Source organism: Saccostrea echinata, unplaced genomic scaffold (assembly GCF_033153115.1).
Source record: "Saccostrea echinata isolate AGI-Se365-2 ecotype Australia unplaced genomic scaffold, CSIRO_AGI_Sech_v1 ptg000054l, whole genome shotgun sequence".
Classification (NCBI taxonomy): domain Eukaryota; kingdom Metazoa; phylum Mollusca; class Bivalvia; order Ostreida; family Ostreidae; genus Saccostrea; species Saccostrea echinata.
Window position 1 is genome coordinate 63,773,952 of NW_026889803.1, and position 27,831 is coordinate 63,801,782.

Genomic DNA, 27,831 nt, shown 5'->3' on the forward strand with positions numbered 1-27,831 from the left:
TACAATGCTGTGTCAATATCTTATAAATTCCAATGCCATGTTGGAATTTTTGGTTAAGCCATTGGTCTACTAAACCGTCTGCGTTAATTGTTCTCTAGACATTATGACAAATTACGACCAAAAGTCGAGAAACTTTGACAGTGTATAGTCACCTTTTGCAGGTATTTAAGCTCTCTTCTTGCCACTTTTCTGCATATTTACTCAGAACTATGGCAGAAAATAATGTTTTCTCATGTTTCTTTTTTCAGATATGTTCCGTACTGAAGATAGCATCACTCTCAGGGACCCGACTCATTAAAGGTACACGAGTTTATCTTTTTATGAATTAGCTGCCAATCTTTTCCCAGTGGAAAATTGATATACCGGTATTTCTCTGCATTCTTTAACTCTTGTCAACCCCTCATTCTCTTTCAATGTGAATAGATATGCCAATCAAGTAAATCCATATTATTCACTGACTCCATGTAAGAATACGAAGGAGATCCGCAGGATAACAGGTGTCATTTGTAAACGTCTCGTTGGCTTGTCGCTCACATCAGCCTGATTAAGCAGCCTTAATGCCTGAATTTCCCGAGCGTTTTGCCTTTTTTGGCATGTGTCTTGATGCAGAAGTTTGTATTCTTCTTGTGTATTAATGTATTCATAAAGCTATTTTACACTTTTTAGCTCTAAGTGAAGTTAAATTTGATGGATTAACTTTTTTTTTATCAATTTATCAGATATATTTAATGGGTTGAACTTTCACAGACAACACTGGTACATTGTTAAAGATCTGGAAGAATTTCTCTATTGAGTAGATATATGGTACTTCTGATTTGAGGTACAAACTAAGTGATTAAGTCATCATGTTATCATTGACAAGCAATGTAAAAAAAAAAAAAACAAACATATAGCTACTTAAAATTGTCAACAGGAAAATTATTGAAGGAGAGAGAAAGCAAAAATCAAGTCTAAATATGCACACAAAATATTATGGAGCACAATGCTCTTGTCACTGTTTTTTAAAGGAAGGGGGGGGGGGTGCATGCAGGGATCCAGGAAATTTTTCAAGAGGATGTCCATACCCACTAAAAAAATCTACCTCAGAATTTTTTTCACTAGATAAAAAAAAATTGAATTTTCCAAACTGAAAAACTTATTTCATGTTGATTCTCCTTACTATTCAACTAAGAGTCTGTGTTTTCTTGGGGGGGGGGGGATCCAAGGTCATATTTTCCTTAAGGGGGGTACATAAAAATTTACAAATTTGAAAACTAGATCTGCAAAAGGGGGGGGGGGCAGCAAATTCCCATGGCAAACAAAAACCAGATCAGTGCTGTTTGAAATTCATTTTAATATTTTTCAAAACATTTTAACATGATGTAATCCATATTACCAGACACAGCTACCAGTAATTGAATTTTGAGGGAGGTGGGCTCCTTGACTTAATAATTCTGCAGTCAATCAATTAGAAAATTAGAGATAAATGATTGTAAAGTGTTTAGATGCTCGAATTTACATCCAAACTTTACAGACAAGTGAGCAGGAAAAGGATATGATTGGGGGGGGGGGGGGGGGGGGGGGAGGGGGGCATACCTTCCCTAATAATAATTGTTGCACATTGAGATAACTTGTAGGCTGGTACTGGAAGGGACTCTGCATATGATCCATTTATTTGAATATATATGTAAAAGTTCCTTTTCTAAAAAAAAATTTAGGCAATGCACTAATAATGTATTTTATTGAAGATTGATATTAGACTTGCATGGCAATATTTACATGTAACTTTTTATACAGCATTGTCACGTACATCATCAGTTCTGTGTGCTGCATGTGTTAAATTCTTGTATCTTGATGCGTAAAGAAGGATAGACCTTATAACATTAAAAACATTCCATCTATATTACATTTGCAAATGTTCAGAATGAAAAATGTAATTCAAGACATTAACACAATACATAGCTTTGATAGCCAATGCCTTGCTAAATACTGAAACACACAAAAATCACATCAAAAGACATGTGTGTAGTTTCAGGAAAAAAAAAACATTTATTATATGAAATGATGATCTTCTAACAGACTGTGAAATTGGATAATCCTAATACAGGAGAGGTTGGTTAAAGCACAGGTCTGAAAACTGATGAAGATGATAGAATCCTACACTAATCCCTCATAAATCTACCCTGAAATACTGATTATCCGGGAGCACACTAGCTGGGTTATTTATCCCAATGATATGACTTCATAATGACATAAGCTGACTTGACTGACTTTGAAGGGAGCTTAAGTCTGGTGTCTCACAGTGGGGTGGGAATCCTGAAATATAATTTACTACCAGTCTTTATTACAAAGACACTGTGTAATATTAAACTATAGCAAAGAAGCTTAATCCATATGATGGTGAGATTAAATTTTAATTCATCAGGTCAACATGACCTTGAATTAAGTTTTTTTTAAATGGACAATTGAATTAATGAAATAAAAATGAGACTTAAAGAGACTTTTTATTTTATTTTAAAAATAATCTTGATTACAAATAACTTGATTAAGACAGTTAGCCATTAAAACAAAAACATATATATCTTTGCCAAACTTGCATTTTTTTGGGGGGGGGGGGGGGGGGGTAAACAAAGTGTTCCCACTCTCTGGAGGCTGTTGACAGTTCTGCAGTAGGTAACTTTTGTTAATGATGGACATCATATTTCCTTGTTTACAGAAGCCTCCATAATATTTATTATTTTGGAGAGACCATGAAAGAAAATTTTGGCATGAAAAATTGAGTTTGTGGATATCTTTCAATAGGGAATATGTTGTGGTTGATATGAATTCGCTCACGTAGTACTGCAGACAATTGAAGTCACATGACCTTATATCTAAACTTTACTTCTGGAGCTGTAATTTGTTTGTGCTTTTTTGAACAAACCACAAGATGTAATTTAGATTTATTATTTGAATTTCAAAGTGCTCTGTAATCAGCAGGTGGAGACAACATATGTTTGCTTCACAATATTCAGCACATAGCTAGATCATTACTAATACAGAGAAGATAGTGCTGAGCTATGGCTGATCAGAAATAGTCACCTCTAGGTCTCTGTAGATGGTCGTTTTTCCTTCTTCTTCACATTTTTGTGGTTGATTATTGATAAACGTCTTCAAACAATTTGTTTAAAAAATTTAAATTCATTGCATTAATATATCTTATGAAATGTTTTTAAGTCTATGACATCTTTATCTTTTGGCCTCACCTATATAGCAGGGTAAAAAGATTGTGTGGTTATAGGTTGAATTCCCATTTAGATAGGCTGAAAATGATTAAAAGTCTATTGAAAGGTTTCTTGTGTCATTGAATTTTAGGTACTACAAAAATGACAAAACTGGTACTGAAACAAATTAGAGATAAAATAAAAAACTGTAGACAAACAATTTTCCGTGTTGGAATTTATGCTTTGTACACAGTCACAATATCTCACAGGGTACTCAAAGCACCTTTAAAATGTAATGGCCATCCAAGAAATCTGGTTAATTTTCAACCTGGGATTGAACAGAAATAGTGATTCTGTGAAATAATAACCCAGTGGGAAAAGTATGTTTACTGTAACAGACCAAAAACAAAAGCTGTTTTCTGTTACAGATTACCAAGTTGTCTTTCCTGTTGTTGTTGACAATAATGGCAGCTTCCTTTCTCACTGGAACACCACTCACAGTTCTCAAAATCATAGATTTACCAAAGATCTTCACCTCAATATCACAGGATTCAATCAAACATTCCACCTCCATCTCCATACCTCAGCCAATCTACTGGCCCCAGGCTTCAGGGTCTACTATCACCATGGTAACAGCACCCATAGTAACAGTTCAGAAGAACACACTGGTGGCTGTGAATTCAGGGGAACTCTTCTTTCTCACTCCACAGAGGCAGCAGTATCCTTGTGTGGGGGAGTGGTAAGTCTGTGAGGCAGCTTTATCTTTGTGTACATGAATGTGGGGGAGGGGGGGGGTAAGTCAGTGAGGCATGAGGGAACTTTATCTTTATGTGAGGGGAGTTGTGAGTCTGTGAGATAGCATTATCTTTTTGTTTGGGGAGTGGTAGACTGTGAGGCAGAAGTATCCTTGTAGGGGAGTGGTAAGTCTGAGCTGTCAGGCAGAATTATCTTCTTTGGGGGAGGTTAGTGGTAAGTCTGAGCTGTCAGGTAGCATTATCTTCTTTGGGGGGGAGGTTAATGGTAAGTCTGAGCTGTGAGGCAGCATTATCTTCTTTGGGGGGAGGAGTGGTAAGTCTGAGCTGTCAGGCAGCATTATCTTCTTTGGGGGGGGGGGGGGATTAGTGGTAAGTCTAAGCTGCGAGGCAGCATTATTTTGTCTTCTTTGGGGGGAGATTAGTAGTAAGTCTAAGCTGTCAGGCAGCATTATCTTCTTTGGGGGGAGGTTAGTGGTAAGTCTGAGCTGTGAGGCAGCATTATCTTCTTTGGGGGGAGGAGTGGTAAGTCTGAGCTGTCAGGCAGCATTATCTTCTTTGGGGGGAGGTTAGTGGTAAGTCTGAGCTGTCAGGCAGCATTATCTTATTTGGGGGGAGGTTAGTGGTAAGTCTGAGCTGTCAGGCAGCATTATCTTCTTAGGGGGGGGGAGGTTAGTGGTAAGTCTGAGCCATCAGGCAGCATTATCTTCTTTGGGAGGGAAATTATTGGTAAGTCTAAGCTGCGAGGCAGCATTGTCTTCTTTGGGGGGAGGTAAGTGGTAAGTCTGAGCTGTCAGGCAGCATTATCTTCTTTGGGGGGAGGTTAGTGGTAAGTCTGAGCCGTCAGGCAGGGGAGATTAGTGGTAAGTCTAAGCCGCGAGGCAGCATTATTTTATCTTCTTTGGGGGGAGGTTAGTGGTAAGTCTAAGCTGTGAGGCAGCATTATCTTCTTTGGGGGGAGGTTAGTGGTAAGTCTGAGCCATCAGGCAGCATTATCTTCTTTGGGAGGGAAATTATTGGTAAGTCTAAGCTGCGAGGCAGCATTGTCTTCTTTGGGGGGAGGTAAGTTGTAAGTCTGAGCTGTCAGGCAGCATTATCTTCTTTGGGGGGAGGTTAGTGGTAAGTCTGAGCCGTCAGGCAGGGGAGATTAGTGGTAAGTCTAAGCCGCGAGGCAGCATTATTTTATCTTCTTTGGGGGGAGGTTAGTGGTAAGTCTAAGCTGTCAGGTAGCATTATCTTCTTTGGGGGGAGGTTAGTGGTAAGTCTGAGCCATCAGGCAGCATTATCTTCTTTGGGGGGAGGTTAGTGGTAAGTCTGAGCCGTCAGGCAGCATTATCTTCTTGGGGGGGGGGGGGGGAATTAGTGGTAAGTGTAATCTGCGAGGCAGCATTATCTTCTAAGGGGGGAGGTTAGTGGTAAGTCTGAGCTGTCAGGCAGCATTATCCTCTTTGGGGGGAGGTAAGTGGTAAGTCTGAGCCGTCAGGCAGCATTATCTTCTTTGGGGGGGGAGATTAGTGGTAAGTCAAAGCCACGAGGCAGCATTATCTTCTTTGGGGGGAGATTAGTGGTAAGTCTAAGCTGTCAGGCATCATTATCTTCTTAGGGGGGGGGGGGAGGTTAGTGGTAAGTCTGAGCCATCAGGCAGCATTATCTTCTTTGGGAGGGAAATTATTGGTAAGTCTAAGCTGCGAGGCAGCATTGTCTTCTTTGGGGGGAGGTAAGTGGTAAGTCTGAGCTGTCAGGCAGCATTATCTTATTTGGGGGGAGGTTAGTGGTAAGTCTAAGCCGCGAGGCAGCATTATTTTATCTTCTTTGGGGGGAGGTTAGTGGTAAGTCTGAGCTGTCAGGAAGCATTATCTTCTTAGGGGGGGGGGAGGTTAGTGGTAAGTCTGAGCCGTCAGGCAGCATTATCTTCTTTGGGAGGGAAATTATTGGTAAGTCTAAGCTGAAGGGGAGGTTAGTGGTAAGTCTAAGCTGTCAGGTAGCATTATCTTCTTTGGGGGGGAGATTAGTGGTAAGTCAAAGCCACGAGGCAGCATTATCTTCTTTGGGGGGAGATTAGTGGTAAGTCTAAGCTGTCAGGCATCATTATCTTCTTTGGGGGGAGATTAGTGGTAAGTCTGAGCTGTCAGGCAGCATTATCTTCTTTGGGGAGAGGTTAGTGGTAAGTCTGAGCTGTCAGGCAGCATTATCTTCTTTGGGGGGAGGTTAGTAGTAAATCTAAGCTGTCAGGCAGCATTATCTTCTTTGGTGGGGGGGGGGGGGGAGATTAGTGGTAAGTCTAAGCTGCGAGGCAGCATTATTTTGTCTTCTTTGGGGGGAGATTAGTGGTAAGTCTAAGCTGTCAGGCAGCATTATCTTCTTTGGGGGGAGGTTAGTGGTAAGTCTAAGCTGCGAGGCAGCATTATTTTATCTTCTTTGGAAGGAGATTAGTGGTAAGTCTAAGCTGTGAGGCAGCATTATCTTCTTTGGGGGGAGGTTAGTGGTAAGTCTGAGCTGTCATGCAGTATTATCTTCTTTGGGGGGGGGGGGGAGGTTAGTGGTAAGTCTGAGCTGTCAGGCAGCATTATCTTCTTTGGGGGGAGGTTAGTGGCAAGTCTGAGCTGTCAGGCAGTATTATCTTCTTTGGGGAGGAGGTTAGTGGTAAGTCTAAGCTGTCAGGCAGTATTATCTTCTTTGGGGGGTGGTTAATGGTAAGTCTCAGCTGTGAGGCACTATTATCTTCTTTGGGGGGGGGGGGGTTGTTAGTGATTACCGTCTTCCTTGGAAGACGGTTTACAGAGTTGAAGTATTTTACAGTCTTCGGACTATTGGCTTCCTCTCTTTTGTGATTGGTAGAAATTGCATGATGAGAAAATTTTCAATTATTTCATTGGTTGAAATGCTGTTCAAGGCAAGGGAGATAATTTTCTGATGCTCTAATTTTCGTACGACTTAACAATTTTTCAAGATTTTCAATCGTAAAAAAATATGACAAAACGAACAATGGAAATTGGCAATAATTAACATGCTAGTTTTTTTTTTATATTTAGCAATTACCAAAAAAAAAAAAGTTTCTATATTTTCATTGTTGACAGAATTGATCTTTATTGCATGCAAGCTTTACAGCTTGTATGTATTCTTTTCCCCTTTGTTTTGCACTGTCTTTCTAATCTCGGCAGCACTCGGCAACACCTCGGCTGATTCGTACATGTACCTCATCTACATATCACAAAGGTGACGGAATCAGCCGAGGTTTGCCGAATGATCTCGGAGTTGAAGTTTACGGAGACAGTCGAGCATCTGTTAACTTTTCACTTGGTAGGGCCTATGTCAGAAAAAACTAATGAAGAAATACAAAGCCAAGAAACTTTTCAAGAATTATACAGCCCGATAGGTTTAGGTCAGTTTACTGTTTAAGGTTGCTGCTAAAGACGGTAAGCTTTTTGAAGCTCTACTTGTAAGTCTAAGCTGTCCTCCTGCAGCATCTTTTTTGTGGGGAAGGGTTTAGTCTGCATGTACTCTTTGCATTACCTTTGCCTATATATATGTATTTTGAAATTCAGAATTTTCTGATTTTATCACTGAAAGGCAGCCTGTGTATTTTTGCTATTCTGTTCAATAAATTATACAATAGTAATGTTATATTTATCCCCTCTAACAAAGTTTAGGGGGAGGAGGTGTATAAGAATCACCTTGTCCATCTGTCCATCCATCTGTCTGTCCTTGCAATCTTGTCTGGGCTATAACTTTGAAATGGAGAATGTTTGGAAGATCATGCTTTGTACAAATATTGTTTATGCATGGCCAGAGAATGATCACCACCAAAGGTATTTTTGGTAAGTTCAAGGTCATTGGCAGAAAAAGTATAAAATTCTTGTCCATTCTACAACTTCTTCATGGAAAAACATAGGTAGTTCATACTTCATACAAAGAATGCTTGGAGGATTGTACTTATCACAAATATTGCATATGATCTGAAGGTATGTATTAACCCTGACCCAAGGTTCATTCCAGCAAGTTCAAGATCACTGGCAAAAAGGTGTTTTATTTGTGTCCTCTCTGTGACACTGAAATGGAGGCTAAATGGAAGATGATACTTGACACAAAGATTGCTTATGACTTTGGGGTGTGTCTGATCTAACCCAAGGTCATTTTGGCAAGTTCATGGTCACTGGCAGAAAGTGTTATAGTCCTAACTAGTCCATAACTTCTAAGAGATAGGCATTGGAAGTCCATACCTCACACAAATATTACTTATGTTTTGAAAGGTGTGACACGACCTTGACCCAAGGTCATTCTGACAATTTCAAGGTCATTAGCAATAAAAATATAAAATTTTTGATTGAAGTTGACACTTCAGACAGAAATTATTTGTGAGCTAAAAGTATGTCATAACCTTGACCCAAGGTCTTTGGCAAATTTTTAAGGTCACTGGCAGAAAAAGTTGAAATTTCATGTCAGGTCTTTAATTTCTTAATGGAGAAACATTGGATGTCCATATTTCACTCAAAGATTACTTATGACCAGAGGATATATCATTTTTTGAACCAAGGTCATTTTGGTAAGTTTAAGGTCCCATTTACAAAATTGCAAATGGGCTCTTTAAGAAATTCAACAGGGGGTATTATTTTGTGAGCTCTCTCACAGTATCTCTACATTTTACAGAAGTTCTATGCCCCCCTCCTCCCCCCAATGTTAGACATAGTACTCTGATCCAATACCTGTCAATCCTCCTGCACCCACAAAATAACCTCATATCCCTCAACAAAGCAGCAAAAATACATTTCCAGTTTTGCCACACAAAATATGGGTACACCAGATTAGCCTCTTTATTTTTTGAATGAATACAAATTTATTAACTCCTTTGTTAATTTAAGGCCTTATTAATTATAGTGGTGCATGTCAATTCAGAAATAGAGCTTAAAATGAAGAAATAGAAGAAAGTTGTCACCATACAAAATCTGTAAATATTAGTGAGCTCTTACTGGCAGAACCTCGTAAGAAATGAAACATTTCTCCAAAGTTGATGCCAGGGAAAGTTTGATAGCATTTTATCTCTTTCAGATAAATTTTGAAAGAACTGAAGTGCTTAATTTGTCATTAGAAGAAAGTACAAGAAAAATTAAAGGGACCAAAAAATGCCAGGAAGCTTGACATTCTTTCTTGATGACAATATTGTTAAAGGCAAATTCTGGAGGATTTATGGTCTCAGTCAAATTAGTCAAAAACATTCAAACAAAGGTCATCAACTTCGTCACTAGAGGACCATTACTTTTTCTACAGATAACTCGGGGTACATAAACATGCTGCTTACCACTGTAAACTATTTTAGTGCACCCTAAACACCCCAAACTTACCAGTGCCTGAAGTATGTCAGATATTTCGATAGATAAAGGGTGATTAGGGTCTCCCTTTGAACTCAATCTGAGATGGCCTCATTGAGATAAAGAGTATTTGGAAAATTGGTCCTGTTGAGTATTTTAATAGCTTTACAAGTGTAATTTTTAAATTTAAGTGAAAACTCATAAATCACACACTGTTAGGGTAGTTAAGATTCCATGTAACATGTTAGAGAAAGCATGCAGATAGAGACGCTTTTTAACAAATTTTGAACACAGGTGTTGAAGAAAATGTAAAAATATTACATTCACAGTCCCAGTGACTTCCTTGTAACCAAGTTTTACTATACATGTAATTTAAACCAACAAATTTACTTCAGCCTAAATTTTGAAGAAGAGTTTTTGCCAGATGTGTAATTCTTACATGGTCTATTTGTGATGTTTTTAGACCGGGATTTTAAAGACAGCAGATGATGATTATGTTATTGAGCCAAATGCAGAGATGATGACATCAGAGACAACAGAATCCCAGCAACCTCACATCATGTACAAAAGATCTACCATAGCACAAAATACTCCTCATTTCTATGACGCTCAAACATGTAGGTTATACTCACCTTCTATGGGTATCATAAAGAATTACCGTATATACTCGCCTATAAGTCGGTCCACCTATAAGTCGGTTGTATTTTTTAAACTTACATTAAAGGGATTGACCCGCTATTATACCAATATTTTCATAACTCGCCTATAAGTCGGACAGGGGTTTTTGGACCAAAGTTTAACTCCCAGAAAACCGACTTATAGGCGAGTATATACGGTAAACTTAGATTAAAGAGAGGAAAAAATTACTACTACTGTAAGAATCTACTGTATACAGACCTATTTTGCTGCACTTTTATCTTGATAACCATTTTTCATAAAAATTAGACCAGTTAAATTGATATATTTATGATGAATAAACAATAAAAAGAAGAGATAATTGCAAATTCAAGTGAAACAAAGATATAGTAGCTTTATTTAGATTGCATGAGAAGATAATAGCAATAATTAAAAATAGATGTATACATGCAGTTTCATTTAGTCTGAATTGAAAATCTTTTATATGTGCAGATAATCCATATCATGAAAATACTGACAGATATTATAACCCAACGAGAAGGAAACGTCACTCAGCCAAGCGAATGTCCCACCGAGTGCAAGAAAAGTCTGTGGAGATATTAGTCGTTGTAGATAAATATGTATACTGGAAACATGGAAGACAAAATGTTACACCCTATGTACTTAGCATTTTCAATATAGTAAGTTGAGACATAGAGTTAATCAGTTATGAAATCAGGAGTGATGAGAACATGCATTAATTACTGTTCCTGTTATTCAAGATATTGTTTTTACTATCGCATGCCCTACTGGTTGTAGACTAGAAGAGCTGATGCAATGGTCATGAAAAATTATCACACATCGAATACATCCAAGAATCTTATTCTTTTCTCAGATATTTTAATTGTGAAAGTTTAAAATAATTTGTAAATTCTTTCAAAATGCTACTCCTTCTTCAGTTTTTTAAAATTATTTTTCATAAATCACTTAGATGTGTCATTCTATAAATGTAAAACTCAAAAAAGAAAGATTCAAAATAGAAACAGTAGGGGTACAGTTTCATCAGAGACTGTAAGCATTTTTCTATGCCATTCAACAAACCAATGATTGTTACAGTAGTGCTCATATGTGAACCTCCTGTTTTATGTGACCTGAGGATTTGTGTATTTTATCTCCCTACAGGTCTCACAGTTGTTTCAGGATAGTTCCCTTGGTTACAAAGTCAACATTATTCTTGTGGGTCTTATTATTCTGGATAATGAAGAGGTACTCCTAATTTTACTGTAAATCATAAATTATTGTCTGCAACAATTAACATGAAATGTATTCATGTATTCTATTTCATTTTGAATTCCAGATAAAGAGAATAGTGTATATTATCTCCAAAATGATTAAAATAAAACAAAGACTATAGACCTTATAGCTAATTTACTATGAAATTCTTCATGTTGTAGCCAGGGTTACTCATTACTCATCATGCAGATAAGACACTCAATAGTTTCTGTCAGTGGCAGGCTGTGATTGGAGGTCGTCGTCATCGGCAACATGACCATGCTATTTTACTGACTGGCCTTGACATTTGTGCTCACAAGGACTCCCCCTGTGATACTCTGGGTAAGGTCTTACACTCCACTGCAAGAATCAGTTAAGAATGTAAAGGATCATGATAAAGAATAAATAAATCAGTGCTTGTACACTTCATGCACAGAAGAGGAAACAAAATTCAACTTGAACCTGTTTTTTTAAAGATTTATTTGTGATGAAACATTTTGTCACCCTGTACATATGTCACCAGTGACATATTTTTACTGCACATATTGTCCTCCACTGGTACGTATTGACACCGCAGTGACAATATGTGCCGAGATGAGCCATTTGTCTTCCTGCAGAATGGGAGATAAATTGTACTTTACCTATTGGCACATATTGTTGTTGACAACAACTTATGCTGCAAAAATCTGCATACCTTGTTTCCAAAAATATTGTTTGAAGAATATCTTACTGGTTTAAAGAGAGAGAAAAATAGTCATGGTATTTTAAATGAATTTATCAATATTAATCATATAAATTGCATCATTCTCCCTCTTTCACATCACAGTTTGTGTTTTATATATAGCAATTTACTGCAACTGCTTCACTAGAGTTAAAAATGACAGTTCTGTGTTAAACATTGTTCATTCTTTTACTGAACATGCATTCTAAACAAAACTAAAGATGCACTTGGTAGTTATTGCTTTTATGATAAAACCACATTTGTATACTTAACTCATGTATGTTAATATACATAAGAGAAACTTGGACTATTACACTATACCATGCTTCATGAAATAGACCAATGGGACAATACTTTGTGATTCACACTTCAATTACTGGTACACTCACAAAAAATTCTTAACAACCCTAAATGTGGGGCAGCAATACAGTTGAACTTTGGTATCTCAAACCTGATATCTCGAATACCATGCTGGATATCTTGAATCCCTGGATATCTCAAAGTTTTTTCTCAGTCCCTTTTATTCTGCCTGTATCTTGCAGATAGTATAACCACACAATATTTCGGTGCATAGATTTATTGTGTAAATGTGGTAAAGAACTGAAACAAAACAAAAAATAGAATTACTTATCAATAACATGATAAATAGTATCAATATATAACTATAGATATAGCATAAACTGTGTAATAAGTTGTAAATGAAAATATTCAAGAGGTAAATAGAAATAAAGATTCACTATTAAATCCAAAATATAAAGTTTTGACACAAGTGGGTTTCCATAGAAAAATGTTAATATGAACGTACTCCAGTTTTATGTTTAAAGATTATGACAATAATAGGGTTCCATACTTTAGAGTGATAACAATAGATATTCCTAATATATTCAAATTACAAACATTTCATACAAAAACAGTATAAATATAATAAATATACGCGTAATACATAAATATAAACAGTACAGGTATACTTACAGTGTGTGGCAGCATAAGTCGGAAATTAAACAGAAGAGTCTCCTAGTGTGGGCCACACAAAGGAAATTAACACAGGAAGTGAGGAATTTAGGAAAAATAACTCTGGATTTACAAATAAAAAGATAACTCTAGAAATTATAGGACAGATAACTATTTGATTAAGAAAGATAACTCTAACTGTGAAATAAATAAATAATTTAGGAAAATAAATATAGAAATATAAATAGAATGTTCATAAACATTACACCTTTGAGCTCGAGATAACGAGGTTTGACTGTATATCTGTAGTGAGGGTAGGCATAATTGTAGCCAGGGACAATATGTAAATGTTTTTTAGGGCCCCACTATGCAGATGCCCTATAGTGATCAGTCTGTCCATCCATCCTTCCGTCCATCCATCCTTCCGTCTGTCAGTCTGTCCGAGATCTCTTGTCCGGAGCATATCTTCTCTCTCCTTGGCCCAATCTGGCTCATACTTCACCCACAGAGTGTCTTTGGGTAAAGGATGTGCAGTGCCCTTGAACCATGTTTCTAGATCTAAGGTTAAGGTCATAGCAGAATTGTATGAAAAATCCTTGTCCGGAGCATATCTTCTCTCCCCTTGATCCAATGTGGCTCATACTTCACTCACAGAGTGCCACTGGTCAATGGATGTGCAGTGACCTTGAACAAAGTTTCTAGGTCAAGGGTCAAGGTCCAAAATATCCTCTCTGTTTAAAATCTTTGTTTGGTGCATAATTTGTTTCCCTTAAGTCGAGACAGCCTCAAACTTTACCAATTGACTTAGGGTACGGAACATTTGTGATTTTCCTTCCATATTTTGATAGAGGATATGCAACAATTTTCATAGAGGATATGCAACATTCGTGATTTTTGTGCCATTTTTTGATAGAGGGTATGGAGCACTCGTGATTTTTGTGCCATTTTTTATTATAACAAGGATGACATAGAAACCCTTTAGACTCAAACAACACATCCCTTAATAGTACACAAATGTTCCTCTTCAAAATAAACTCTTTTCAACTACCTTATATTTTCATGTTCGTTGCTGAAAGCAGGGCCTTTTGAGATGGCCACCATCTCAATGATATCTAGTTTTTCAGCCCTCTCAAGCCAGTGGATGACAATAAGTGCAGTGAGGTTACGTGCTTATTGTCACCAATGACAATATGTACAGGACAACAATACGTACCATCACAAACATGTATATTAAAATGTTTTATTAGCATGAAATACAAAGCAATGTCTAGTTAAAATTAACCAGTGTTTTTTCAGGTTTTGCTCCAATCCAAGGAATGTGTAACAGACTGAGGAGTTGTATAATCACTGAGGATACAGGGCTGTCTACAGCTTTCACCATTGCTCACGAGATTGGTCACAAGTAAGGGAACGTGTAGAAAGGAGAAATTCTCCATCTCGAACTCAAAGTTGAGATGAGTTTATTCTCTACCCCCAGGTATTTCTGGATGGCCAGGTTAAAGTTTTAGGAGCAGGTCCATTCCCAAGTAACTATAAGGCCCAGCTTAGACCAAGCTTGCATGTATAATGCATCTAGGGATGCACACAACAGACTTTGCTAAAATGGATGTTGGAAAAATTGACCTACATTTTCCAGATGAGTGAAAGGTCTATGCCCTACCTACATCAAACTTGCATAGATGATGCATCTAGGGATGCACACTACAATACTTGCTTCAGATGCTGGATCTGATCTACATTTTCTGAGTGCACAGGTCAAAGTCTTAGCAGGTTCATTCCAAACTATCTGTAAACCCTATGTGGATGAAACTTGCATGGATGATGCATTTAGGGATATACACTACCAGATCTGTCTGTTTCTGATGCTGGATCTTAAGTTACATTTTCTGGACGAAATAAAAAACCAAAGCTTTTAGAGCAGTTTCAATTGCAAGTAACTGTAAGCCCTACCTTGAAAAACCTTGCGTGAATGATGCATCTAGGAATGCAAACAACAGACTTGCTTCAGATGCTGGTCTGACCTACATTTTCCAGGTGAATGAACAGTTTACTTATTTAGAGTTGGTATATTCCCAAGTAATTTAAGCCCTATTTCACTGAACTTGTATTGATGATGCATGTTACTAAGGATGCACACTGCTAGCTGGATCTGTCCTACATTTACAGGGTTACTGTACAGTTAAAGTCTTTGGAGCAGGTTCATTTTCAAATATCTATAGATCCTACTTGGACCAAACTTGTGTAGATCTTGCATCTTGGGATGCACATTAAAAGAACATTTGTTTCATGTGAGAATTAATCTATGATTACCTATGTTAGAATATTTGTTCTTAAAATTCATTGTAAATATTGTAAGACTCCTCAGTTTTAAATATTTAAGCACTGTCAGTATTTGTCAGTATTTTGTATTGAAGCTTTGGAATGTTTCATGATGGAACAGACAACAATTGTTACCAGAACACAGGGACCATCATGTCCCCCACACTCAGCTCCAAGACAGGAACCTTTACCTGGTCCAGGTGTAGCAGAGAGTACCTGGCCAGATTCTTCAAGTAAGCATCACAAACAAATCTAGTATTACAGCGTGTTAGGAGATACTATTTATTACAGTATGCCAGGAGAAACAACTCTGTAAGTTCACAGTATGACAGGGGAAACAAATCTACAGTATATCAGGAGTTCATACCCTTACCAGGGATCTATATACTAAAGGGATAAGCAACTCTCACAAGTCTCGCGATATCTCGTAAGTTGCGGGATTTCATAAGTCAATTTTAATTAAATATATCTCTTTTGCTATCAAATATTTCTGAATAAAACCTTAATTTATCTATCAAAAAATTATTCAAGATTTGTTATTAGCACTGTTTTTACTCCTTATCTTAGAAGTAATTACGTTTATTTAAAAATCAATGTGTGCCCCTGATCGGCCGTATTTCCGAGAAATCGCGGATTTTGGTGGTTGTTTACTTAATATCTAAATTATTTTGTAACATGTGTTTTAAAATTTATTAAATATCCATTCAGATACACAAAAAGAACAGATTACATTAATCAGAAAACAAGCTTTTTACTGAGAAAAAACGTAGTTTGAAAAACTTGCGGTGTTGTGTGCCCTTTTGGGTAAATAAACATGGCACTGAAGGAGTTGCCTATCCTGTAGTATGTAGGTCCCTGCCCTTACCTTCCATTTCCTATGGGTGTTCATAATAAATGTAATCTAAGTGTTCAAAAAAGGACATATTAGATTTTTTTGAAAGAGAGGATGCTTCCTTTATATTTCAATCTTTGAATATGGAGTCATTTTCTTTTATATATATGTTACTATTTATTTATTTACTAGAAGGTAATTTGTTTATTATCTTGTTTATTAAAGATACAGATATGTATTTTTTCTTAGTAGTGTTTCAAGATATGTATGATATTTCTAGGTAAAAGTATTGTTTACACCCTAAAATGTTGAGTGTGTCAGGAAAGACAACTCTGCAGTGTTATTCTGTTCTAGGAGAGATAGTATTCAATGAATGCAAAAAATGGCAGATTTTATTACAGACAAATAAATACTTGTGTATTCATTCTACACCATTACATTCTAAAACCTGCCTGTTTTCAATATCTTTTTTTAGTACTTTACAATCAGATTGTCTGGGTGATGATCCAGTGAGAGTTTCCTCTCTTAGATTTCCCGATAAACTCCCCGGCCAGATGTTTAATGCCGATACCCAGTGTAAATGGCAGTTTGGAAAACATGCTAGACTCTGCATGTTTGACTTTGGAAAGGTACTCCGATACAGACAAGAAAAATAATTTTGAAGGATTAATTTACCACTGCAACATAAGATCTCGATGTTACTAGCTTCTACGATTACTTTTGGTCTTGATGTTTCAGAACGAGGTTTGTCAGAAGTTGTGGTGCTATAAAGGAGGTCAGATGTGCGAGACTAAATTTTTACCAGCAGCAGACGGCACTTCCTGTGGTCATGGTATGGTAGGTAGGCATAACTTCTTCTGGAAATATAACCTGACACCCAATTTTCGTGACGTTATTTTTGCGAAAAAGTTAACAGGTACTTGGTACATGTATTTATAAGCAAGACAAAATTTCACAAATTCTGGTCATTGTTGTGTGTAATCTTTATTCTCAGAAAATTCTGATCAGGAGGTTTTATACTGTTTACATTTCATTTAGCTTTTATACTCTTTGTGTTAGGGTAGGTTTTACAGTGTACTTATAAGTAAATTTTATTCTGTTTGTGTAGGTTTTACAATGTACTGATACTTAATGCTGATTGTGTTAGAGTAGGTTTTACAATGTACATGTACTTATAAGTAAGCTTTATACTGTTTTTGTGAGAGTAGGTTTTAAAGTGTACTGATAAGTAAGCTTTTATTCAGTGTACAGATAAGTTAGTAAGCTTTATACTGTTTGTATTTCAGTGGTGTAAACAGGGTAAATGTGAGTCGTTTGGTCGACAGGGACCGGTTCCTGTAAATGGAGGTTGGTCTGAGTGGACACAATGGTCAGCTTGTTCCCAGAGCTGTGGGGGAGGGGTCAAGCACAGATCAAGGCAATGTGATCACCCAAGGTCAGGAAAAATACTGTTAATTAAACAGTAAATTTTAATATTGAAATCTTATACTAATAATTTAATTATATATGACACTTGTTATAGAAAAAGCAAACAAATGGCTTTTTTTCATCACTTTTCTACTAAAATTAAATTTTTTTTCTATTAAGTAATTGAAATCATGGATAAGTATATAGACATTATGATTCTTTTAGGCCACAGTATGGTGGTAAGGCATGTCCTGATGACAAGGAAACACACAAGATGTGCAACTTGCAGGTATATTGTACTTAATAATTAAATTATAATATAGTCTGTACTATTTGTAGAGACTGGACTATTCATCAGACAAAAATTATTGTACTATAAATAAAGCTTATCTTTCCAGGCATGCCACAGCAGAAAGCAGGATACCAGAGAGGAACAGTGCCGTGCTCACAATAGGGTACCATTCAGGGGTAGAATGTATAGATGGACAGCTTACAAACAGATCCATGATGGTTTGTTCACAGAGAACTAATGCTCCTTAATAATAAATTGTTTCTTTAAACTCTACCAATTTAAAAAGGTATTAACAGTACCAGAATTATCATGTGTCCCAGTCAACTTATATATTCCTAGTAGACCCCAAAAACTAGACAGTTATTCCTTGTAGTCACAGTTTGCATAATAAAAAGAAATTAGTGTAGATTAAATGATTCCAATAATTAACTCTATAAATGAGATATGATTAAATGTTATTAATATATTGTACCCTATATATTATTTTTCATGCTTATCTATTTTCCATACAAGCACCACCTACTGTCTGGTGTAATTAACATCTCACTCTCGTACATGTGGCTGACTTAGAAAACACCCATCAAATACCCGAATAAATCATATGCTTCATTGTCAGTTTACTGGGAGGGTAGATAAATGGTATTATTTGTAGGGTTATTATTGAGGAAAGATTATTAAGCCTCAGTTTTATGTAAATAATGATGGTTGTTGTTTTACAGAGAAGGAGCAATGTAAACTGTACTGCCAGGCTGATGGCTACAACTTTTTCTATGCTTTGTCAAAACAAGTGAAGGATGGTACTCCATGTAATGACTACTCCACAGATATCTGCGTCCATGGCAAGTGTAAGGTAATGTTTTCACTCACCATATAATGGGTGTTTTTTTTTCCAAATTTTAGCAAAATTTTGTTGCTAAGTCAAAATTGCAAAAAATGAAGTGAACATCCATATCTCTTTTTGCATCTATATTTTATTAAATCTAGCTGATTGTGAAATATTTCAATCACAAGTCTTCATTGTTGCAAGGTGAAATGGAATGTCAGAAATTGCAATAGGAGAAATTTGAATGCTACCTGTATCTTTGAAGCATAGAATTGGTTCCTGGTTAGCTTAAAAACTACATATGCGTGGAGATAGCTTAAAGAAAATGATTTTTTTTTTTTATCATATAACAGTAACATTATATCACGAAGTTATTTATATTTAGCATGTGGGATGTGACTACATTATTGGATCTACTGCTTCTAAAGATCAGTGTGGTGTCTGTATGGGAGATAACTCCTCCTGCAGTGTATTTGAAGGACATTTCAAGGCACAACCCAGGAGAAATAGTAAGGCATTAATTACTGGAAGTCTGAAGTATAAAATATTTGGTAATTTTGACACAGTAATTAGTTTGATATAAGATAAAAATGATTGACTAGGCTGTCACATGTTTAATCGATCTCTGACATCTCACTCTGAATTCAGCCTACTTCCCAGTGGTGGTGATTCCAGGTGGTGCCAGTGGACTTGTTTTCTCCGAGGCAGCTATAACACCTAACTATCTGGCTGTAAGAGATATATATGGTAAATACTTCCTGAATGGAAATTGGCAGATGATGTCTGAGGGAGTGTACGATATTGCAGGAACTAAGTTTATTTACCAGCGTAGCTACAGAGAACCAGAAAAGCTCACAGCTGATGGTCCAACCACACAGGATATTGTTTTAGAGGTCAGAAAAATGTCTAAATCAAATGATGTTATTTTGTACAAGTTTTGTGCACAAGTTTTTTTTTTCTGTTAAGTATGAACCACAAATATGAATATATGATAGTTAATTTGCATAGAACAACTGGTGCTTAAGCTTGTGGTATCTTGTTCTTAACAACAAAAATTGAAGACTTGTATTTAATTTCTTGTATTGGATTTGTACAGTGTTATAAAGTTTTTGATTTTATTTACAGATTCTTGTTCAAGGTGTAAATCCAGGTGTTTCCTACAAATATACTCTCCCCAAAGCATCAAGCTATCCCATCATTCACAATTACACATGGAGTATCAAACTCTCTGCCTGTGATCAGCCTTGTGCAGGAGGCAAGTTGGCTGTAATTATTGAATATGAAGATCATGAAAGTTCAGAATTTCTTTTCTTTACATCCCAACCTATATACAGACAACAAACCTTGCTACTGTTTTTGTTTAACATGACTGATTCATTTCTGTCACAGGTAAAAGAACTTCTACTGCTCATTGTTACCGTGGCGATGGAGGGGAAGTGTCACCTAGGTATTGTGATCCAAAGTCACGGCCCAAAACAGGTGTGTCTGCCTGTAACATCCATCACTGTGATCCCAGGTAATGCACTCTCTTTATAAGTGAGGTAAACTAGTACTGGTGTCTGCTTCTGAGATTCAGAGATGCATAGCACCAAATGTTAAGTAATGAAAAATCTCTCTGACAGATGGTACACAGAGGCTTGGAGGAAGTGTTCTAGGCCATGTGGAGGTGGAGTACAGAGAAGAAAGGTCTACTGTAAGCAGAAGATTAGCCAATCAAATGACAGACATGTCAGCAGACGACGATGTGACAGACAACAGAAGCCTAAAAGGAGGATTCCATGTAACACTCAGGAGTGTCCACCAGCCTGGTATGGAGGAAAGTGGTCTCAGGTAAACTTATAAAGTCAGCTAAAGCTGAATTGAAATCCTAGTCTTGATAGCTTTGTATGCTTTGTTCATCATTTTACTGGGGATAAATCCACTTCTTTATTAATCTTATCAAGAACATTGTATTAATCTTATTTAGAATATAAATTCATTGAAATTATGAAATTACATCCCAAAGAACAAGCAAGATTATGCTTAATACCAACAAACATTAACCCCCCCATGAATTAAAATGATTCCACAGTATTTTGCAAAATTTTTAACATAATTATATCAATTACTTTTGAATGAGAGAAGAAAGTGTTTTCATATTTTAAATGTTTATCATCTGTGACAACAACTTTCAAGAAGGACTATCAATTTTGACCTCATAACCTTGACCTTGAAGTTTCACCTACTTTTCAAAACGTTTTTAATTTGACCATAGCCATTGCAACAGAAGAGACAGGGCTTTCATATTTTTACACATGTGCATTACTGTGACAAGACATTTCAGAATATACTGTGTCTTTTATCTTCATGACCTAGACTTCCAAGTTTAACTTTCAGAAACTTAAATCTTGGCCCAACTTTTGCACTAGAACATATCACTTTCAAAATATAAAACTTTTTTTTTTGCATGATGGACAGACAGGACAATTAAATACCAGTACAATATGCCATAAATCATTGCACCCCAGTCAATAAAGACCCTGAAAGTGGGATACCACAATTCTCTGAATTTGCTTGTTTTTCTTATCTTGTAAAGAGTGGTTCTATTTTGTGAATTTTTCAGTGTTCCAAAACTTGTGATAAAGGATTGAAGACACGTGAGGTATCTTGTCGTAGTCGGACACTAAAGGGCTGGGTAGTTCTGTCCGACAGCTTCTGTCAACATAAACCTCCCCTAGTCAAGACCCGAGGATGCCGAGTGCGAAAATGTCCCCCTGTTATAGAACACCAATGGATTCTGTCTGCCTGGTCACAGGTACTTCATATTAGTCTTTAGCTCCAAAGGACTCAAACAGCTTTTACTGCCTGTCAGTCTAAAAATTATTCAAATTCTATGCCTCCTGCAATTTAGTTGATTTTTATAAAACTTGGTGCAGAAATAGATTGCACCAAGATGGCATCTTGATGTAGGCTACTTGTGCACCAATGCATTGTACAATTCGTTTTTTTAGTTCACCAGAGCTGAAAGCTCAACTGAGCTTTTCTGATCAAAATTTGTTGTCTGTCATTTTAGTTGTCATTTTACAATTTCATCTTCTTCTCCAGAACCACAGGGCCAATTTCAACCAAACTTTGCACAGAGTATTCTTGGGTAAGGGCATTCAGATTTGTTCAAATGAAGGGCCACACCTTCTTCCCAGAGGAGATTAATTAAGACAAAGTGAAAATAGATTTAAAGATCTTCTTAAGAACCACTGGCCCAGAAAAAATGAAACTTATGTGGAAGCTTTCTGATGTAGTGTAGATTTAAATTTGCTCAAATCATGACCCCCAGGGGTAGGGTGGAGTCACTATGGGTGATCAAATATAAAGGAAACATTTTTAAAAAAAATATATTCTTCTCAAGAACAGTGAAGTCATGATCAGTCATTTTCATACTGAAGCATCCTCAGGTAGTGTACATGTATATTCTAATTTATTTAAATCATGACCCCTGGATGGAGCCACAATAGGCGATCAAACTTTTACAAGGAAATGTAAAGGAAAAATCTTCTTCTCAGGAACAGGACAGCTATGGTTAATTATATTCATATGGAAGCATCCTCAGGTAGTGTAGATTTAAGATTGTAAAAATCATTACCCCTAGGGTTACGTGGCCACAATGGGCAATTGAAGTTTGACAGAGGAAAACTTTCTAAAAATCTTTTTCCTGGGAACACCAAAGCCATGATTAGTTAAAGTCATATAGGAGCATCCTCAAGTAGTGTATGTTCAAGCTAGTTCAAATCATGACCCCAGTGGAAAGGATAGGGCCACAATAGGCAATCAAAGTTTTAAATTGGAATATATAGGAAACATCTTTAAAAATCTTCTTCTCAAGAACAGCAAAGCCATGATTGGTCATATTCATATGGAAACATCCTCACATAGTGTAGATTCAAATCTGTTTAAATAATGACCCCGTAGGGTAGGGTGGGGCCACAATATGTGATCTAAGTTTTACATAAGAATATACAGAGAAAAGAATTTTTTAATGACTTACAGATGGACTATATTTACAGTGCTGCCACCATTACTAAATATAAAATTCTTTGAAGTACTTTCAAAATCCTTCTCCCACAGTTTAGGTGTGGTTGAAATAAATTTGATATACAAAGTAAACTACATCTGGAGACACGTATTTAATTCTTTATATTGATTTTTTTATGTAATAAAATAAATTTATTAGAAATTCTTTATTAAAAACTAATCTTCTTACAGTTGTGGTCTTATTTCAATAAAACTTGGTACTCAATTAGATTTCACCATTTCCTGTGTCACTGACAGTTCTGAAATATTTCTGTAGTGTTCAGCAAGTTGTGGTTTAGGTACAAGGGAGCGTAAATTGAAATGTGGAGAGAGAAGGAATGGACAGAAATGGAATATGGTGAACCCTAGTCACTGTAAGTCTCTCTTCAGATCATCCAACACCAGAACAGAGGTCTGCAGAATAGAGGACTGTCCTAAGGAATCAAGCTCTTACTGGAATGTGTCACCGTGGTCAAAAGTAGGAATCAGTATATCTAAAACACCATAATCTATCGTTGCATCAACTTCTGTATTTATTTATCATCTATTCATTTAAGTGCAACTCTCCCACTTTAATATTGATAAATGGAGCCCTAATGTTTTTTGCTCAACTGAGCTGAAAGTTAAATGAGCTTAACTGATCACATCTGGCATTCATTCGTCAGTAGGTCTGTCTGTCAGTCTATCTGTCAACTGTTCACATTTTTTACAACTTTTCAAGAACCGTTGGGCAAATTTTTATCAAAGTTGCCACAAAGCATCCTTGGGTGAAGGGGATTCAAATGAGGGCCATGCCCTTTTCAAGGGGAGGTAATTAAAAGTGAAAATTTGGGGGGACTGTCTAAAATCTTTTCAAGAGCCACTGGTCCAGAGAAGATGAAACTTATTTGGAAGCTTTTTAATGCATAAATTTGTTCAAATCTTAATCCCCATTGAGGCTACAGTAGGGGATCAAAGTTTTACATGGATTTATATAAGAAAAAAATATTTTAAAATGTTCTCAAGAACAGCAGAGTCATGATCAGTAATATAAATGATAAAACCATGGCTCCCAGGGTTAGGGTGTGGCCACACTATGGGATCAAAGTTTATCATGAGAATATACAGGAAAAATATTTTGGAATCTTTTTTTCAAGAACAGCAGAACCATGATTAGTGATATGAAGATGCAAGCATCCTCAGGTAGTGCAGATTCAAGTTTGTTCAAATCATGGCTCTTGGGAGTAGGGTAGGAGTATATAGGAAAATTGTTTAAAAATAGTACACATATATAGGAAAATGTGTTTAAATTTTTTTCAAGAACAGCCAGGCCAAGATTAGTGTTATTGATATGCAAGCATTCTCAGTTATTGCAGTCTCAAGTTTGTTCAAATCTTAGCCCCCAGGGGGAGATTGGGGCCATAATAGGATATCAATATTTTAAAAGGAAATGAATGAGGATTTTATCTTTAAAAATCATTTTTGAATAGCATGGCCACACTAAATTGCATTCATATGGAAATAATCCAAAGTTTTGTGGATTCAGCTGTTTTATTTTTAAATATTGTGATGAAGAACAGAAGGGCAAAGGTGACTCAAATGAGTGTTGCCCCCCCCCCCCCCTTTTAAGAATAGTTAATAAAAAGGTGAATATAATTTTCAAATTAATGTAAGCAGGAAAATTACTCATAAATTAGGAAGATTGTTCATAAATTACATTTTGGTCTTAGTCATGTTATTTCGTAAATGGACTTAAGGTCTATAGTGTGAGAAAGTATTTTTTTTATATATTTCAGTGTTCTACAACCTGTGACCAGGGAGACCAGACAAGACTGGTTCACTGTCTGAACAAGGTCACGCAGGAGTTGTCTACCGAATGTAACGAGACAGAGAAACCCATCTCCACCCGACCCTGTATAAGCCAATCATGTCCTAAACTAGGTAACTATACTTATACATGTATACTGCACCCAATCCTGTATAAACCAGTCATGTCCTAAACTAGGTAACTATACTTATGTAATGGTTTGGACCGTGGATGTCGGCCTGGGTGGCTCGGTCGGTGGAGCACCTGATGTAGTGATGTAGGGGTCCCGGGTTCGATTCCCGGTCCAGCCATACATTTTCTCCTTTCCTGTTACACTTATATACTCCACCCAACCCTGTATAAGCCAATCATGTCCTAAACTAGGTAACTATTATACAATTATTGCTGGTTTTTGAGGTCAATACAATGATTTAGACACCTGAGAAGTACAATATTCACCTCGCCCTTCGGGCTCGGTGAATATTGTACTTCGAAGGTGGGTAAATCATCATATTGACCAAAAAAACAGCAATAATTGTTTTATTATATGATTCAGTGATTAAATGACACACACTCATTAAGCATACCATCTTACTTGTTCACATCTACTGAAGTACTAGCCGAACATAAAGAGAGAAACGGGGTTAAAAACTACCAGTTGTATTATTTTGGAATTTTTAATTGTAGTTTAGGTGCAGTGTAGAAAAAATAAATGTCAGGCATATATATAGGATTGATTTTGAAAAGGGGGCATTAAGGACATACGCAATGTACCTTACCTATTGATAATTTTTCAAGATATTCTTAATTTAAGATTATAATGTCATCAGATTTTCATAGACAAAAAATCAGCATGCATTACCAGGGGTTTTGAAAAGATATCAATTGATGAAAATTCTTGTATAATTCAAAGAAAATATACAAAAATTACTAAACAAATATTCTAGATGTTTTGTTTATCCAAACTTGTTTTAGAAGAAGTGTACAACAGCATATATAGACATTAAAATGTAGCACACAGTTCCTTTAAGAATTGGAACTCTTCAACTCCAGGGAAAAAGACAATAAAGTTCAAACTACGTTGCATATGTCCTTAAAAGGAAAAAAAATGACAACTTACGTGAAAACAAATCTTTGACTAGCCCCTACCACCTAAAAAAAGGATAAGAATTCTCCAAACTCAAAATTTTATTTGGTGGCATGTAAAGGTACATAAAAGAGGGGAGGGACTTTCATTAAAATTTTTTATCCTTAAAATTTAAATTAAAACTTTACATTCTCAAAAGGTAGGGAGAGGGCAGGTCTCCTGCAACCCCCCCCCCCCCCCCCCAACCCAAGAATCTATGTGCCTTAATGTTATGTTCATACGAGTAGAAGTCAGGTGCAAGTGAAATAACTTTCCAAAACTATTTGCATCAATTTGGAATTTCCCTATCTAATTTTGTCTAATGTAGAATAAATAATGTATTTTTTTTTTATTATTATTTCAGATCCCAACTGTAATGATAAGTTTAAATGGTGCTACCTTGTTCCCAAACATAACATTTGCAACCATCACTTCTACGGAAAGAAATGTTGTAAATCTTGTAGCAGCTTGAGATAACATCACTGATTTGACTAACAGAGCGATGGCTGTGAGAGTTAGATTCACGGAGAATAAGAAATGTTGATTGTACTGATTTGACTATTAGACTTGTGGCCTGTGAGAATAGTTTTATGGACTATAAGAACTGTTGACTGTACTAATTTGACTGTTAGAGCTGTGGCCTGTGAGAATTGTTTTATGGACTATAATAACTGTTGATTGTACTGATCTGTGATAAACTAATTCAAGTCCAACTCTGGACAACTGTAAGACTGTATTTCCAAGTGCAAAACCAAAGATATATATGGATGTAAATTGCCATCATACAGATATTATAAACAATGGCCAGTAAACTTAGACCAAAGCCAACAATAAGCTTGGGAAGCAAGGTTTTCTTTCAAATTCAGGAAAAATATTTATTGAAAAAATGGGATGACCGATACATTTTGTAAACAAGAAATACTCACTGTATGACATAAAAGACTCTAAGAAGAAATCTTAACAGTTCAGGAGCAGGTGAAATATCTTACCTCAATGTGATCAATATACAGAACTACTGATAATTATCAAGAAACATTCAGCCCGGGTGCCATACTTCTATCAAATCATTTTATCATGCCTGTCACTCCCACTGGCTGCGAGTGTCATTACAAGAATTCGAAAACAAATTGTGTGCATGTATATGTTGACATGGAACAGGTTTATAGATATACATATTTATTTATGAGTATTAAAATATTAATACTAGTACACGTATTTGAATGTAACTACAAAATGTGCTGCACATTAGAAAACATGTAAAATTCCTCTCCAAGGATTGCTTCATTTGTATCCGTTATTCATATCATCCTTCCTTTTCAGTTCTTGCTTTGATATTACATTTTGTTTTTTAATAACAAATTTTTGTAAAATTTTGGTTTTGTAATAAGCAGGTTCTGTAAAACTCGGTTATAGCAAAGTCCTTGGGACACGAAATCTGTTCGCTACATCTGTAAATTCATCATATCAGAGTCCATAAATTTACTATATCCGTGTTCACACTAAACAAGTTTTACTGTATAAGCTGTGTCTTCTGTAAATGTTTTAAATTTTTTTGTGAATAAAGTGTATATGTATTACATATAGTGTCTTGAAAGAGATGTTATAAATCTATTAATATAGTGTCTGTAACAATTGTGAGGGAAGAGTGCACCTGTGCACATGAAATAATGTTTATCTTTGCAATTGTACAGTAATTATCACTTATTTGCTATGTATCTTGCATGTTATGATAATTTTTTCATTTGAACTACTGTATATGTACTTATTTCAGTAAGATTCTGTGGGCACCTTTTTTTTAAAGCGTTAATTCACCATCACTGCCTAAATATAAATTCACATAAATGAAATAAATGAACCACCTACATTGCTAATTATGATTGCATTAATTAGCCCATGACCTTCTGGTGTACTGATTTTTGAACACAGTAAAATAAGTACTGTACATGTATGGTATTGCTATGTCAGGGATTATCATCTTTTTGGAATACTTTTACCTGATGATAAATACTCTATCTGTAAAAGACAATCTCAAAAATATTAATATCATTTTTATTCACTGTATATTTAAAAAAATATATATATTTATGCATTGAAAGTGTACACATTTTCAGGAATGGATGTGCAATAACAAATACTTAATACAGCACCACTAAAGACAAGTCTCTGATCAGTCATCTTCCAACAAAGAGCTTTACATTGTATTTAGAATAATATAACTTTTGAGAAAGTCAATGGGCATTTTTTATAGCAGAATTTAATTTTTATCCAAATATGAAAAGTGTTTGGAGACTGCAAACACTGGTTATGACTGAGCAATGCATCACTATATATATAAGTCCCCTCCTCTAGATGCAGATCTCTCCCAAAATCTAACCACTAGTTGTGTGTCAGACTCCATAT

At 36.1% G+C, this 27,831-nt stretch overlaps 1 protein-coding gene across 1 annotated transcript; it reads left to right on the forward strand.

Moving 5' to 3' along the window:
- LOC133206407 (A disintegrin and metalloproteinase with thrombospondin motifs 16-like) lies at positions 1–27,064 on the forward strand. Its single transcript, XM_061342377.1, has 23 exons — positions 1–300; positions 3,611–3,921; positions 9,704–9,857; positions 10,369–10,556; positions 11,038–11,121; positions 11,310–11,469; positions 14,096–14,201; positions 15,214–15,351; positions 16,426–16,579; positions 16,689–16,787; positions 17,237–17,385; positions 17,583–17,646; positions 17,756–17,867; positions 18,369–18,499; positions 18,858–18,981; positions 19,121–19,365; positions 19,598–19,727; positions 19,862–19,988; positions 20,095–20,302; positions 21,075–21,266; positions 22,797–22,997; positions 24,295–24,439; positions 25,796–27,064. The coding sequence occupies exons 1-23, from the start codon at positions 210–212 to the stop codon at positions 25,906–25,908; spliced, it is 3,426 nt and encodes a 1,141-aa protein (XP_061198361.1). The 5' UTR covers positions 1–209; the 3' UTR covers positions 25,909–27,064.
- The last annotated feature ends 767 nt before the right edge of the window (positions 27,065–27,831 follow it).

Coding starts and splice junctions, on each gene's coding strand:
- LOC133206407 (XM_061342377.1), top strand. CDS start 210: ATGGCAGAAAATAATGTTTTCTCATGTTTCTTTTTTCAGATATGTTCC. Junction 14,202..15,213: donor GCTCACGAGATTGGTCACAA/GTAAGGGAACGT, acceptor TTTGTATTGAAG/CTTTGGAATGTTTCATGATG. Junction 19,728..19,861: donor TGATCAGCCTTGTGCAGGAG/GCAAGTTGGCTG, acceptor TTTCTGTCACAG/GTAAAAGAACTTCTACTGCT.